Source organism: Cinclus cinclus, chromosome 3, assembly GCF_963662255.1.
Source record: "Cinclus cinclus chromosome 3, bCinCin1.1, whole genome shotgun sequence".
NCBI classification, from domain to species: domain Eukaryota; kingdom Metazoa; phylum Chordata; class Aves; order Passeriformes; family Cinclidae; genus Cinclus; species Cinclus cinclus.
Window position 1 is genome coordinate 85829685 of NC_085048.1, and position 17810 is coordinate 85847494.

The 17810-nt window shown below is 38.1% G+C and overlaps 1 protein-coding gene across 1 annotated transcript in view; it reads right to left on the minus strand.

Moving 5' to 3' along the window:
• The window catches only part of PRKCE (protein kinase C epsilon), a 282588-nt gene that overhangs the window by 41217 nt on the left and 223561 nt on the right, over positions 1-17810 (minus strand). The window contains exon 11 of the mRNA XM_062489237.1: positions 11691-11845. Within this exon, the coding sequence (XP_062345221.1) occupies positions 11691-11845 (155 nt within the window). The remainder of the gene's footprint in view (positions 1-11690; positions 11846-17810) is intronic.

A 17810-nucleotide genomic window follows, 5' to 3' on the forward strand; every position in this document is an offset into this window, starting at 1 on the left:
GGAAGTTTCAGCTCCAGCATTGTTTCCAATGTAGCTGCTGCAGCCTTCCCCCATCTCCTCCAGCAGAAAATGTACTTGGGAAAGATACTTTGGCTGTAGTGCCAACTTGTAACGTCACCACTTCAAATCTACTTATACAAGGCACCCCACGATTTTTAATTAATATGAATGCAATGGAAAGATGACTCATGGGTTACTCATGTGAAATAAAACATAGCATGACTTAGGAAATTTACAGTGTACTCACTTTTGCCAACATCAAGGTTAGGAGAGTGCGATTGCATTTTACCATCAGCTGTGAAGACAAGAGAGACTAACTACCAAGAGAAGCCAATAGTCCAGCCCAAATGCAAGAGAAATGCACTTCTGAATAAAGATTTGAGAGGCAAAAATATGATTTTAATCTCTAACATTTGGCACTTACTGGCTAGCCACTGCATGTAAATACTAACTTCAGTAGGATTATAATATTAACTATTGGTCAGTGGGGGCTGTTCTTGAACAGTTTTGTGAGCATGAAAAAAATTATTTTGGGCCTGATTAATTATGTTTGTAACTTCTGTATGCCCAGGCTCTTCTGAGATCTGCTAACCAGACTCTGTGTTCTGACAAGATCAGAAATTATCCCACAAAGCTCCCAGATAGCTATGTGGGCAAAGACTAGCAAGGAACCTAATTATAGAGCTTACACGTAAAGTTTAATTAAATTACAATGCACAATAAAGTATCTTTGCATACTTCTGACAGCCTTAAACTGAGCACACTGAGCACAATTTAACTCCATGGTAAAATTGGTTTTTCTTCTGTTATCAGAAAGAGGTTTTACCATAAATAAGAGACTTTTAAAGAAACAGTCTCTTATACACCAGATGGCGGCTTCTCTCCTGTCATAGTCATATTTACAACATATTTTTATTATATATATTCACATTTTGAATTTCAACTAAAAATGCATGAACAAATGAACCTCTGAGAAAGATAATGAAAATACTTTTCAAACTGAATGAGAGATGTAGGCTGCTAGGAGGGAGAGAAGTTATCTCTAAGCCATATATATAGGATACATTAAACTCACCATTGCCCAGCCTTGAAACAAATAAGGGTATTAGTTTACAGTCTCTGTAGCCAATTTACAGTACTGTGCTAAGACTTAATAGTGCAGAAAAAAAATATATTATGGGGCACTGTGATTCTCAGCTCATTAAATGATGACACAAAATACCCCATTAGCAATGATACTGCTCCACCTTTTCATCCTTTACTTTTCAGCCCCACACATCAATCCTTCCACTGTCTTCCTACCCCCATAATTCGGTTGCTGTAATTAGGCAAACATAGCTATGTTTTACTGCTTTTTAAATAGATTCTATTACATAAGGTGTATAAAAAAGAAACCCTATTATTATACATGTTATGGGCATAATTTTTTTTTATTTTAGTATAATCTCTCTTGGATTTGGTATATACAGACAATTGTTTTGCTCTAATTAAGAGCACACATATCTGAGCCAGGGAGAAAAGTCTGTAGTGGTAATGTGTTATATCAGATTTGTCATTGAATTGTTTCTGGCTTTATAAGCAATAGCTCACTGATATCAGTCAATTTTTTGTTGTTATTACTACACAGAGAATTTCCAGGATGCTGTTTCAAAATTTCTTCAAACCTCTTGCTCATGGACAAAACAACTACTCAATCTGCAGATGTTTTAGAAATTATGGTGAAATCCTCTTCCTCTTGGGACATCCACAGAAACCCCAAACCTTTGTCCTACTTTATGTGCAAGCATACCACTACCTCTGATCTAGAGCAGACAAAGTATTCCCTTCTTTTTCCCTTGTGAATTTTCAAAAGGTGAAAAGAGAACCTGCCTAAAACCCAAGCTTGTCCAAAGGGTTTCTTTCCCCTCTGCTTGGGGTGTTTCTCACTCAGTGTCTGTGGAAATTAGCTTAGAGGGTTTTGGCAGAGGCAGCTTCAACAAGCTTGCAGCAGAGTGCCTGTAGCCTTGTGCAAGGCATTTGCTGCTGAGCTGCTCTCTACTTCCCTCACGCACAATCTGAGGATCTTTTTATGCTAGGAGATATTTAAACACTTTGATATAAACGAGAATCAGAGCCTCTTGATAATAGTTATGGCCTCTCTGGACCCATTACAGATTATCATCAAATGAACTGGCAGGCATTTGGTATGCCTTTTATACCCTCAGCATACAGTACCATAAACACTTGCTGTCCTCTCACTGGTAGTTAAGTTCACACAGATACACACTCAGGCAGTTTCTTAAGTGCCAATTATTTTTGTTCTACAAGTACTCTGTTAGAGCTCTTTCAGCTTTATTGATATTTGAAAGCTTTTAAATATCCATTACCCTCTTAACTGACCATAGCAATTCCATCTGACTCTTTATTTGTGTTAGAATATATTTAGACATTTTTTAAAATGGGTCTTCATAGACCACAGGATCTCCCTTGGAAACCCTGTAATAAATCAAGTAAATACCTGGTGAAGTGCTATAATGTTTATATGTGACCATTCAATTTTATACTTTACAGCCCATGTTTTGAACACATAAAGTTCCTCTGTTCAGGTTAGTAGTGACTAAGCTTTCTTCAGTCAAGTTTTTGGGCACTGTTTCTGTATTACTCAGTTTCATACCACAGTGCACCCATAGTGACTGCTATACTGGCAACCTACTGTTGCCATCCCATCCTCCCCTTCCCTTGAAGGGGCAATCACATGCTCTAATACTGGAATACCTGTGAAGAATACTTTTACAATCACCACTGCCAAATCTACGCCAAAAAAGAAAAAAAAAATGCACACCACTGCATGTACTGTGTGTATTTGACAATGGCATTTTCTATGTCTCCCATACATCAGGAGAAGGAAATTGAAGCCTGGAGGAAAAAAGCATACATATGTCAATAACACCATTATTTTTGGCCTCTTACATTTATTTGCACTGTCTCTGTGTCTGCTGTTTTGTACAACTGACTATTGGAAAAAAATTCTTGAAGCAGGAAGTAAGAAGTGAAGACCCATGGGGTATATACATTGCAAGAAGTGCTGCTTGGGCTTCTCATAAGCCTCTCTTCTCAAAAGCTGGATGCCACTGTAAAAATGGCTTTTAATCTAAAACATTATACCCCCATCATAAGTGGTCTCGGGGGATTAAAATTCAGCTTGGTGGTGGGAGAAATTGTCTGTCCCTGGAGCCATTCACTGCTGGGTATATAACAGTGCAGAAACCACACAACCTCCCATCTCGGTAAAAGCTGGTCTTGGCATCACTGCTATTCCTGCTCCACATCTGCCTCCTCCACATGTACTCAATGCTGCTGAGATGATGAAGTCTCCTACTTATGATTACTTCTCCTACTGTTTGCTGCTCTGGGGAGCTGCTTGTTCAGGCTCTGTGACACAGTGGCAGCCAAGGAGAGTGACACGCATTACTGCTGGCACAAGAAAGGATTTATTATCACTCTGGCCTTGTTACCCCTCACCTTTCTGCTCATTTTCAGCACTGCCAGGGCCACCAGAACCATCTTGATCCACTTTCTGATTCCTTTGGTTAGATTGCACCTGGTCTTTCTTATGTAATCCTACCACTATTTATTTTGGTATCAGTAGAGATTTTGGTGCACTCCCCAAAATGCTTGGCTGTATTTGCTCTGTTTTAGTTTTTTAGGCCTAGTTACTTAGCCTCCTAGTGAACAATATTATTTCTGTTTTCTTCCATTTGAGTACAAACTGTCAGCTCAACAGACATTTTTGAAATTTTCAAAGGATTCCACGATAACTCAGTTATGTCAGCTTTTGGATTGGCTAAATTTTCATTTTCCATTGCCTTTTGCAGTGTTAAGCAAAAGAACATATGGTTTTTAAGAACATTGCCTTCTCAAATGTGATGATTTGCTTTTTTAAAATAAACATATTTTCTATCTAAGAAGTCAAACCAAGGTCCCAAATCACTCAGGAAGCTGCACATATCATTCACATGAACAGTCTCACAATCAAAATCAGCCTTTGAGAGTGATCTGCATGCAGGAACATTTTCTGGAGCAGTGTTTAAGTGATAAGCTCTTATACAAAAAGGAGGTGGATAAAAGGGGGGGTGGGAAGACGGGCAAAGAGAATAAACGTAAACCTTGAGCCAAAAATAGCAAAGTACTGGCCAAAAAAAAGAAGTTAAATGCAAATGTCTTTACTGAAGGGCATAATTTAAATTTTCCTTTAAGGTTGTTCATCATTTTTGTCATCACTATTAAAAAAACCCCAACTAAATATAGTTCCTTACTTGTTTTTATCTAATATTTTGCATTACTTCCCAACTTCACAGCTCAGAAAGCAGATTGTATCCTGGGCTGTGCCCAAAGCACTGTGGGCAGCAGGACAAGGAAGGGGATTTTGTCCCTTTACACCCCTCTGGTGAAACCCCACCTGCAGTGCTGCATCTGGCTCTTGGGTCCCCAACACAGGGAGGACATGGACCTGTTGGAGAGAGCCCACAGGAGGGCCACCAAGATGGTTAGAGGCACGGAGCATCTCTCCTGTGAGGAAAGGATGAGAGAATTACGATTGTGCAGCCTGGAAAAGAGAAGGCTTCAAAACGACATGACTGTGGCTTTCCAGTACCTGAAGGGAGCCTACAAGAAGGATGGGGAAAGACTATTTACAAGAGCACGTAATGACAGGACAAGGGGGAATGACTTTAAACTGCCAGTATTTTTAGATATTAGTAAGAAATTTTTTTACCATGAAGACAGTGAATCACTAGAATGAGTTGCCCAGTGAAGCTGTGGATGCCTCATGCCTGGAAGTTTTTAAGGCCAGGTTGGATGGGGCTCTGAGCAATCTGGTATAGGGGGAGGTGTCCCTGCCTATGGCAGGGAGTTGAAACTAGATGATCTTTAAGCACCCTTCCAACCCAAACGATTCTGTGGTTCCATTATTCAGTGATTCTTTGTTGAGTGAAGCATTTCAAGAGCACAACAAGATCTTTGGTAAAAGCCTATCACCTCAGAACCCCGTTTGCTGTGCACTTCTCTGCATTATTATGAAACTTCGGTAGGTGCATTCAATAGCACGCAAAAAAGGCAAAGCCTCACCCTTAACGTGACATCATTTCAACACCACTGCAACTGGGTTATAGAAATATTTTTCATTGTTTGAAGACAAATATGACTGAGGGGCACAGTAAAATTCAATCCTAAGTTTTGTCTGTTAGCAGCAGAATTACATGTAGGAAGCACCTTTAGATTTTTAATGCATTATGAGATAGAAAGCATTCCCTTTCTTCTGTTGGAAAATTGTTTGCAGAGTATGGTTTTGTTTGGAGCTAGTGTACATGATTCTACAGAAACAGCTCTGTGTCACAGCAATTTAGGAAAACTAATGGGTTTGTTCTGCACCAGTACAGCTCAGTTTCACATGTGCTGCAGCTCTACTGGATTTTTATTTTGTGTATGTTTCTCTGAGTTAAAATCTTCTTATCAAATGCTGAGAGATAACACACATTTCTTCCTGTTATAAAATAAAGACACAAACATCAATCATCTAAAATCAGTGACATTCACGCAGAAATAAATACAAATATGTTCTGTAACATTTCACTGCTATTATCTGTTGAGAGGCACTGTTGCCCTTTCTATAGAGGGTACCGGAACATGGCTGCCCTCAGAGGAATGTAAACTTGGCACTAACCCTGGCAGATTCCCACTCCCTGCTCATTCTCATTTAACATTAACTCACTCCTATACTGTTATCAGAAGGTAAAGGTCATAGCTTTATTTACACAATACAGCACTATACAAACGGTCATTAAACAAGAAAATCTTGCACCAAATAAACATGAAGCAAAAAAACAATGCTGACCTCTCTACCAAGAACTCCCCCTGGAAGTCATTCCCCAAATAAGGTCGATGGTGCTGGTCTATCCTTCTAAATATTAACTGCTCAGCACTGCCCCCCCACATACCCAACTCCCACGCAACAGCCAACTAAGGACGTTTTTATGTTCCAAACCCAGGAGAAATTTAGAAAGCATTCTACTGCTGGCAAGACCATGTGGCTCATATCCTATTCCCACAGCCTTTACTCATCCTTCCACAGCTGGAAACCTTGTCAAAGGCTCTCCTATACGACAGAGCCTTTAGCACAATACATAAGCTGGGCGGATGGCAGGGTGGACTCCCTTGGTCCGAATGCCAGAAGCCTGGGAACCAACTCTCCTTCCTGCTTCTCATCTCCCTCAGCTCCGCTGCTCTCCACCCCGGCCCACTGCCTTTTCCTGCGGGGAAGACATCCTGCTTATTTATGCATTTCATGACTGCTTCTCTGCCTAGATCCAGCAAGAAAAAGTGCAAAGAGGGCAGGAGGCCACTGACTAAAATCCCGTTGGAGTTCACGTTCACGTTTTAGAAACTAGACCAGGCAGAGCAGAGAGAGTGTGGATGTAGTCCAGGGCTCAAATCCGGCCAGGAGCATGGGTCAGGTGGCGTGGCTTGGGCAGCAGTCCCCGGAGACACAGGGACTCCAGACACACCTGCACAACTCACTCCTTGCTTCCTATTTTTACTGAAGGTGATGAAAATAGCTTGTTGCTCGCTTGGGCCAGAAGGAAACTGTGCCTTCTCTGTAGCAGACTGCTGCAACAGGCAGCTCATGTGGAGAGGACTTTGTGTTCATATTCCTATGCTTAGGTGTGAATATGCCAGTAAGGGTACAAGGTCTTGCCCTCTTTCATGGACCATAGCTAAAGCATCAATTCAACCTTTAACTATTTAGAGTTGCAATAAGATGATCTTTACATACTTAAATCAAAATTCTCCATGTCTAGTTTTGCTTAAAAAAAAAAATAATAGGGGGAGGGGAATTTTATTTGGCTGCTGCTGCCACTCAGAAATAACACAGTAAGGTAACTTGGGAGAATGATGACTTTTAACATGTTAACCACTGACCATGCAACATTTTCATCAGCATAAATATAACTCCTCATTACTCTGCCAAGGTTGCACTGAATCACACAACCACCAATGAAGTCACACTTTCTAAATAAATATTCTTATTTCACATAAAAACACACTAATGAAAGTGCTTTTAATTTTAGGTAGTTCTTCTTTCTGAAACACTGGTGTGTGCTGCCCTGATAAACAGGAATGCTGGGAAAATTGATCATCCAGGGAAAATTTCAGTTAGTGTTCAAACAAGTTCTTAGGGTAGTTGTGTATGGAAAAAGCCCAGAGGAACTCAAGGATTGGCATCAGTATATTTACATCCACATTTGCCTCAATTCAGTGTTAATAAATCCTTCATCATGACCAACATATTAATTACAGAGTGTAGAGAGCCTCAGAAAGCTCCAGCAAGTTATAGGTTGGGTTATTACTTCATATTGCTGAGGAACATAATAACCCACAGTTATGAATAAGGACTCCATCTTGACCAGGTGCTGCATGATTTGAAGGCAACATCTCACAGATCTTACACTTGAAAGCAAAATTAGTCAACATTAGTCAACCCAAAGCAGGTGACACTAATTTCCCAGTTAAGATATTTTTCATGCTTTCAGGTGAACTGAAATTGATACATTCAGTTTTTTTCTTTTGTATTTCAGAGAGAGCACTTGAATGATTCTGGAGAATAACACAGACCAAGCCACATGCAACTACTGAAACAGTGCTTATAGCTCACACAGTTATTTCCTAAATCGTGTATGAACTGGGGACACCGTCATTTATGTTCCTGAAGTGGTACCCCATTCCAGTGCTGACCTTCCTGCCTGGGGGGACAACAGTTCTTTGTAGGTATTTCAGGTCACAGCAGGTCACTTGTGTCACCTCACTTGAACTCCTACACTGCGAGCAGAGACAGCCACCCAGGTACTCCTGACCTCAGCCCAACAACTGCAAGTGAAACAAGAACATGCCACATTTACATGTATCTGCAGGAAGAGCACAGGAATGTCAAAATTCAGTACAAGAGGGGAGTACAGAACTTACTTAACACACAGTTTGTTGCACTTTCCCTACATGAAAATATATACAAATTTACATAGATATAATATATATTAATATATTATGGCTGACTTTAAGTACACTAGACTTAAGGGGCAGGTGACACTGAAGATAGTCAACGACCTTTCATCACCAAGTTCAAACTCCAGTCCAGCCCACAAGAAAAATCAAAATGAAATCCCTAGTCCTTAATTCCTGAATCTTGGATACATTTTTTCAAAGTGGTGCAATTGCAATTGCATAACACAAACAAGGACAAGTGCCAGAAAATGGGATTGAAACTTCTCTAGTGTCTGATTAATTCTACTTGTACTATCAGGCCCCAGCCTGACATGTGACTGAATAGCTGAATGCCAGATGAGAGAGGAAGGTGGCAGGGATAATGTAAATATTTTTATTAAGCTGTTGACGTGTTTTTGACACAACAGAAACATCACACCTTTAAAAATTCCACATTAAAATCATCCTAAAGTTTAACTATCACAGAAGACACATTTAGTTATGGGAATACCTTTACATATAAGAGTTGCGAGGTTCATCTTTACTTCCAACTTAAACTCAATAAGCATAAGGAGGATAAACATAAGGAAGATATATGTAATTCCAGTGAGCACGCTGGTTATTGGACAAGTCTGGGAACAACTGTTGGGACAGCTGCAAAGATGTGAACTCAGAGAATAATTTCTATTGCCAAACAGGGAGCTGCCTTTCTCTTTGAACTTCAGGGGAAATGAGGATAAACCAGTTATTACAAAAGATGATCATTTAGTATCATCATAGCACTTTCTAAAAACCTAACCAACAAGCCAAAGCATGAGCTAAAGCTAGTTATTTACTTCCAAAAATATAACTTTGTTTAGCTGCAAACAAATACTTCCACATACAAGACTGAAAAAAGATCAGAAGGTATAGCAGCTATTTTGAAACCTACATTTCCATCAAACATCTTAGTTTATTTATATATTCCCCACTTTCCTTGAAGTAGTGCCCACACAAGCAGCATTTCCCACTTTGGAGAATAACCATTAATTTCACACCACAATGTTTTTTCTAGAAATATAATTACACAGAAGACAAGTATTCTTTATTAAAATATCTGAAGGCATGTTAGGTAGTTATGACTGGTAGCTATTCAGGAGCAAAGGTTGTTTTCTTTTCCTTTTTTCTTTCCCTTTTCTTTCCTTGTTTGCCAACTAATAAGAGCCTTGGAGATGTAAAGGAGTGACTTGATCCCAATGCATTTTTAACATTGTAGTAAATAATGCAGAGAGGTATGGAATAATTAGGCTGAAACTGTTCTGTGCAAGACAACTATTCTTACACATGGTTGACATCAACAAATGCATTCTCCCAAGGCCTGACATATTGTGAAAGAATTGTGACATTTTACTGTGATTAATTATTTTAAAATAATTTCTAACTTCTTTCTTCTACTTGTATTTTACAGCGTAACTGGGATGCACATTTCACAAATATTTGAACTAGTATCTCACAGTCTGGAAAATGAGTTATTCTTACAGACATAGCTATGTCAAGATTCAAAAGCCTATGTCAAAACAAAATACAACTGAATCTGTTCCTAATTTCTTCCTGTTGCCTTCAATAGTTTATACTTCCATCCTACAACTCATGTTCTCCTGCGTCTTCTGATCATACACTCAGCATAAATGCTATTTACAAGTTCAGTGTCATATTCCAGCATGCATGTCAGACATGTCAGCATGTCTGATTCAAAAGTTGTGGGTACACTGTGAAGTTTAAATTATGAAACTTTGTCCCAGAATGACATTTCTCCTGTGATGGAAGCGTTCTGCTGACAAAGTCGTAGAAAGAACCCAGCACATGAAGTAATTGCTTTAAGCAATCCAGCTAGGAGCCAGTACCCAGCAGAAGGTACATACAGGGCAAGGGAAAAGAGAAAAGAAAGAATAGGGAGAGAAGATGATGTGAGTTGGGGCAGGATGGAAGCAGTAGATGGGGGTGAATGAATGCACATTCATATTAAGCAGGGAGATGTAATTCTATACCAATTCTTTCTTGCTGGTTCACAGAATACATTAAAATGACTGCTAATTACAAGGTGTCTAACTCCAGTTTCCAGGAGGAGCAAATTAGCTCTAGTATTTTATGGAAACAAATCCTCAAAATCCTTCACTTTTCAAAGTGACCAGCTTGTCTGTTTCCCTTATGACAGATCCTTATAAATTCTAAAGTTGCCACATTCTGTTATGTGAATGTACAAATACCTAGCTTTGGAAATAAATGCAGACAATGAATAGGAAATATGATATGGGCAGGCAAGGTAAGAAATGTGTTGGATCTTCAGCACTTGAAAACAAACCCATGTGAAGTGTCAGGACCAAAGGTACAACCCAGTATGCAAACATCATACCAGCTTTAATAAAAGACGGAGATTAAGAGCTGCAGCTAGCAAAGAGATTCATAAAGAAAACCAAAGTTTTGATGAAAAGACCACTTTCAAAGAGATTTACTTTCCTCAGAAGCTGTGATGTTCTGCTGTTTGCTATGTCTCTGGAAAGGAGACACCTTTAAGAAATTTGCCTTTGAATCCATTTGTATGTGGGAAAGCCAATTGTTTCTAATGGAACTTATCACTCAGCGCTGGTTACTAAACATTTAATATTTCCTTCTCAATTTCTAGTACTCTCAAGACCTGCCTTTAGATGAATCCAGGGATGTGACAAATTCTATATCCTTATCTTGATGTTTCTGCTCATTAAATCTGAGACTGCCTATCCCTGACATGAATACCTCAAATCAAAACTGATAACCTGAAAGAGGGTAGGAATATTAAGGGAAAAACAGAGCTCAGCTAGATCTGAAGAACTCAAGAGTTTTTACTAGACAGGACAGATTTATATTACAAAAACCTGTTAAATATGTTGCTTGTGAAAGCCTGAATTTATCTCAAGTTATAACAGGCTGCTAAAAACAAATAAAAACAGAAAGGAAGTGTGAAATGACAAGATAAAGGATTTAATAAACACATTAACATCAGGGTGAAATTTTTCAAAGCGAATCCTTGCTTTTAATAATAAAGCCTATCCCTAAATGCATTCTTCATCCCAGCACAACAATAATCACTTTTTTGTGTGTGTGCATGGGTGTTGAAGATTAGAGACTGGGGCCAGTGGGGGAGGTTCAAATAGATGCAGGGCACTTGAAAGCAAATCAGAATTGTCTCCAAAGAACCACTTCCTGCTAGTGACTGAGCCTTCACCCAAACAGGCAAGAGGAAGGGGCATAAGCAAAGCATTGCAAACGACCATCCCGATGGTATCGGAGTGGAGACAACTAAGACAAACAAACTCAGGAAGTGGCAGGGGGTTAGAAACTGAGAGGAAGTCTATGGCACAGAGAGGAAAGTGAAGAGATTGCACTGATTTGCAGAAAGGTCTCCTCTGGGTTGCACTGTGCCAAGCTTTTTCAAACCCACTTTATTTGGACTAGAACACAAAACTGGCACACACAGCTGGCGACTGCTGCAGAAGCTATTCAAATGTTAACATTCACAATGATAAACAGCTAAAAAAAAAGTTCTGTGTAAGCAAATTGGAACAAACAGCTAATCTAAAACTGGTTGCTAAGAGATGGAGGATTTCAGCCAAAACCATCCCAAAGCCCCAAGGATACTTTATTTTTGACCAAAAATGTACCTGTAGATGACGCCATGTTGGTGAAGAAACATGAGTGCTGATGTGACCTCTGCAGCATAAAAGCGGGATCGAGGTTCGTCAAATTTTCGTGAGCGCTGGATTTGAAACATTAGGTCTCCTCCATTTACATACTCCATGACGAAAAAGAGGCGGTCCTGAAATTAATTAAACGGTGCTATTTAGCTAATTTCTTTTAGTGACATAAAGGACTGTTTGAAGCTACACTTTAAATGACTGGAACATTTACATCAAGAAATAAAAGAAACTAATGCTATGATTCTGAAAAAGGAGAAAGCTGACAGCCCAAACCTACCAAACCTAAAGAAAATGAGGAGTCCCAAAGTGAGAAAAGAGAAAGAGGCAATCAAAATACTGTACTGAACAACACACTCACACTCTACCATCAACAAATACATATGAAATTATAATCAAGTTCATATAATAACTGAGATAGTTTAGTGATGTTATTTCTTTTATAATTCAGCCATGAAAACCATAGTTTTAGAAAATTTAGCTGTAATAACCCATGAAATGATAAGTCAATTTTTCCAACTACTGACAGGCTGCTGGGCAATTTTCAGTCTTTCTCCACTTCTCTCTTACCAGTTATTTTGCCTGCAAAGCATCTTCCCCATATAATGTAAAAATTATTTACAATTGTTAAGCTATAGAAACCAGTGCTGCTAATCTCAAACACGTATTTTTTTTAATTGATTCAAACCCTCATAATGAAATAGGATTGCATTATTAGAATACATATCAGGTTATTTCTATATTCTTCTAATGCTTATCACTTCCCTATTCAAGCTTTCAAACTTATTTCCACGTTGGAGGACTAGAAATGAATGCTCCTTGAGAATAGCAACTGAGATTCTCAGGCAGTCACACTATTAACCCAAAAGTTAAACATGTGTTGAAATAGAGCTGAAAATATCAGTAAATTAAACCCATGCTTGGCATCTTGAACCATTTATTATCAAAACTGGCAATGCAGGTAAAGGCATAAGGAAAGAAATTACATCTACTTGATACAATTTAGATAATTTTTTTAAGTGTTTCTTACAATTTTTCAGATTTTTCCCCAGTCTGTACAAATACCCCTACATCTTCCAACTTCTTGCCTGTTCACCCTTGGTGAATGCCTAGTCCACATTCCTTATTTCCTTACTCTTAATTATCTACAGCTATATGCACATGAGTTTAGTTAGAGGTGGATGTAATCCTGATGTGATGTGACAGACATTTCTTTCCCTGGTCACAAGATTGACAGGTGTGTGAGCATGGGACTTCACCTCTCTGCAGCTCTGATGTCACACTGCAGTTTGGCTCTAGCTCCTAGTGCCTGGTGTGCTGGGTTGAAGAAAAGGAGACAAGATATGACATTGCTTTGGACAAGGAAAAACAGCAGAAAGACCAAAGTTAATTAACCTCCCCCAAGTAAATCCAAGCCTGCAGATTACAAAGTTTATATATGTGAATCCAGAAATTCATAAATGTTTGTCATTTGTCTTTAATAATCTACTGTACAACTCAGAATCAGAGCACTGAAAAATACCCTTGAACTTAAGTGTGTGCGTTAATGCTGCTCATTAAGTGCCTAAAAGTTATACTTATCAGGGATGCTTCCTGGAGGAGGCTAGAAATGTTTGTCTGACATTTTTCTGATTACAGAAAGAGGATGCAGAAAAAAAACTTTATGCCTTTCCTCTTGTATCTTGGGAGCACAGACACTGCTGGACTGGATGAAATTTGGAAAGCCAGATGAACTGGCGTTCTTGGTAAGACATTGTTTAAGACTTCGGTACATTTTACAACATTTTTCTTACCATTCCCTAGGAAGGAAAACCCCCTGAAGAATAGCATCAAAGTTTCTGGCTGCATCACACACTCCAAAGAGCATTAATTCAGAGCCATGCCTTTGCTCTTTTTGTAATGCTCAGTACTGCTGATAGGAAATGTTCAAAATCATAGTGCAGACCTTCTGACATTAGCGTAGGGTTTAAGTATCACTCTCTTTGCCTCTTTAAGCAAAAATATGGGTCCTTGTGCTTTCTGTCTGATTTATCTTTGGAACCAGTAAGAATTATAGCCTTGCTTTTAAAAGAGAATCTGGTAGCTCTCAGATGGTCTTAGGATTTCGGAAGCTAGAGCTTAAGGATAACACCAATACAGTCAGGTTTGTGATGAAGTCAGTCAAAAGCACAGCTGTACTGCTCCTGGAACATAACGTAAGAGGATACAACATCTCTACAAAGAAGATGTGGGCACTGTCCTTTGTTAGGCTTCTCACTACTGCACCACAGACTGAGTATCTCTTAAGAGCATTTTCAAGTGCCCCTTTGCAGGTCTTTCCCTAAGATTATCTCACATGGTTACAGTTCAGGTATTCAAGCACAAAACCCTGGACTGCGGGCTGAAGAGATTACGACTAACACTTGGCTAAAGTAACTTCTGCTAACATTTCCTGAAATTGAACTTTCTTACACTGCTATTTTAACCTTTCTAAAGTCAACAGTCTGAACTTGAGTGGGATGAACAAGGAAAAACAAAGCTGCAATTCCCATTCTCCTGAGCAGCCATATTCATTCCCAATGTTGCTATCATTTTGCTGCACCCAAGACAAGGGGAAAACAAACAATGCTGATAGGAAGTGATGGTGCTGTGCCTTACAGCTGTGACTCCCAAATGGTGACCCTCAACTTGCCATTGAGCAGGGAGCTGCTGCTCCCAACAGGGATAACACCAGAAAAAGACTGATTTACACTATTGCATAGATGAGAGCCATTTCCTAACATGTCAGGATAGATAGATAGATAGATAGATAGATAGATAGATAGATAGATAGACAGACACGTTTCATTTTTTTCTCATATTAAATACTCAGTGTTTGATCCAAATGCATTTTGTGACATTCACTAAATGCCTAATTGCCAATTATTAATGTCAGAAACTGAGTTTAGTTAAAACTTCAAGTTCTTTTACTGTAGTTCAGTCTTTTTTAGGTTACTAACAGTTTAGCTAATTGAAATTTTAACCTGGACTCTTTAGCAGAGTATCATATCACCAGACAATCTGAACAAAAGGTTTAGCAGTATTCTCTGACCTGGACACTGATACCTATCAATCATCTCTCTCTTTCCTTTAAATATTCCTTTTTGTACACATCCCATCCTTAATTTGAAAGGGTATTTCTGACAGATTCTGCAGCTTACTTGACAATCTCATTAAAAATATACCTACTAAAAGCAGAATTAACAACTCAGTAATTGAATTTGTTCTGCTATTGAATTTTTCTGCTACATATCTATATTTCAAGTCACTTTTCCAGCTTTCCTCAATAAACATTTCAGTTTTCTGCTGGGAATTCACAGGTAAAAAAGTTTGAAAGTTCTGTTTTCTGTTTACAGTGAGTCTTGGAAAGCCCACTAGCATGGAGTAAACAGTAAGATGCACAACATGCACAAGTACACCAGACCAGAATCTCAATATCAGAAGGTATCTTTTTTTTTTGGATGAAATATATTCAGTCCCTATGGAAACTACCTTCTTAAAAGCACTCTCTGGTCCTCCTTTTTGGTCAGGACAATGATGTGATCAGCTGAGACTCATATTTACTTGAAAAGAAGATGCAGGAGAAGAGGGAATATTTTATGAAGAGGACCTGAGATTGACAAGTCCATATTTTTATTTCCATAACCTCCACAACAAACAACAGACACACAATTTTGATTTTTGCACTCAAACCTTTTTCGATATCTTTCATCAAAGGTTAATGTTCAAAATCCAGGTTGCCAACCCTCTGACTCCTTCCTTTCTGTCACAATGTAAGCACACACACAGACTGACCCAGTGAGACCTCTGGGCTCAATGCAGAGAGGATGAAACCCTCCCATTAGCAGTGAAATATCTGTATTGCCCTTGATTATATGTACCTTGTTACATGTACCACCAGGAGTTATTCAAACACTGAAGTGTGAGAGTATAAAGTAAACGCCCTTAAGAATTATACATTAAAGGACAACACAGTGTTTATTCAGTTAAAAATGAGATACAAGGTATGACTTTATTATCAATTGTGTTCCAAGAAAAAATTGAAAAGAAAAGGTTTGGTTTGGACTGCATGATTTTTGAACTTTGTTTTCTTAGCATTTGGGAAATATGTTTTGATGAATAAAATAAATGTAAAGCAGTCCTGGGAACTCTTTAATTATATAAACTGAAATAAAAGGCAAAATCACAAACAAAGACTTTACAGATTAATCCTCTCTTGGCACCAATAAAGCAAAAAAGTACTGCAAAGTAAGCTAATATGTTTTCTGAAGTAAAGTAAACTAATATGTTTTCTGAAGTAATTTGATTCTTTTTCAGAGTTTATTTTAGCCCTTAATCATACTGCTTTTCCTTGAATATCTCAAAAGATATGGTTGAATGAGAATACTTAAAATAACAAATGGAAACAAAAGCAGAGCACAGTGCATGAATAAGCGATTTTAAAAGAAAACTGGATATGAAATAAACAGGCTAGAACTAAAAAAAGGAGAAGTATGTTTAACTCTGTACTTCTGCAGTATTTTCTAACCATAAATGTAACTCTTATACTGGAATGCATAACAGTTACCTTAATATATCTATGATTTGAGTCTCACCTCTCAACTTTCTTAATTGAGAGTGTCCTACATGCTTTGTGTCATTTAAAATGGACACCAAAAGCAACTTTTTTCTAGTCTTTGTCCTTATCACTAAATGGAGGAGCTTACTAGTTAAACCAGAAATCTTGTTTCATCTCTCTCATTCCACTCCTTTAATTTTGTCCCAGTTTAATTTTTCATCCTTCTTGATATTTGAAATGGCCACCCCCTGCTTTACAGCAAATCCTTCTAACACTTCATGCTTTATTGTGTTTATTGCCATTCTCTGATTGTTAGTTTTATTTATAGGTTTTTTGTTTATAGCTGGCTATGTATTATGTGCACTCCCTGCCATTTTATATTTGCTTTGGTTTAGATGTTCTGTGTGTCACTAGACAGAAATGCTACCTTTTCTATTTGGAATATGGTACATGTTTTTAATTGGGAAAATGGGAGATTTCCAGAGACATCACTAGCAACAAAAATCTAAGGACATAACAGATTCAATCCAGCTCCTCTTTGTGGAGGTGTGATTAATGACCAAGACCTTCATGCTAGTAAGACCAGATAATCTTGCCAATCAGTTCTGATTTAACAGATGACACTATACAGCCTATTTGTTGTTTAGATGTGGAATAATACCATTGTTAAGGAACAAGCTTCTACGTAAACCCTGTATGAAAGGTTAGACATGGAGAGACTTTGATGTATTGTTTACATTAATTATTGTGTAGCTCTTAAGAGACTTTTAAAAAACTGCTATCAGTCATTAACCCATCTGTCCTTCATTTGTTTTCTAATTAAAATCTCATTAACATTAAATTGAAGTCTAAAGATAGACATAAACCCATGTACAATTATCACTTCAATCTGAAGAACACAAACTTTTTTTGCCTCTTTCAAATGAGTCCTAACAGCTGGGGGACCCAATATGCAGTTCAACACAGCCTCATTACTGAAACATTACAAAACATTAGAAAAATAAATACTGCAATCTATCTACCAGTTTCAAAACTGAGATGTGCATCCATGGCACAAGTCTGAGAACAAATATTTTCACTACTGTTTTTTGTCTCCCAGTTCAACTTTTATAGTACTTAAAATCATTCAGGAAAGGCAGTGAGCATGGACTCAAGCAAAATTCACAACTGATAAATCTTAGCAGCCTACTCCAACAACCCTTTTTTCTTTCATTTATGTTTTCATACAATTGGCTGTGAATAAATTCTTCCTGATTCTTACTAGTTCCCTAAATTAAGTTTTTTTGTATGAATACAGATTTTTCTCCCAATTTCAGAATATTACATTTGAATGAGATTTCTTCAGAGGCCCCTGAAAGTATCAAGGAAACCAACATATATCAAATACAGGTAAACATAAATATAATATAGTTCACATTCTAGTAGAGTACTACTACATAATGGAATATGTTTAGCCACTAAACTTGTTGCAAAACAAAAGTCAAACATACAACTTCTATTGCTCAAGAAGT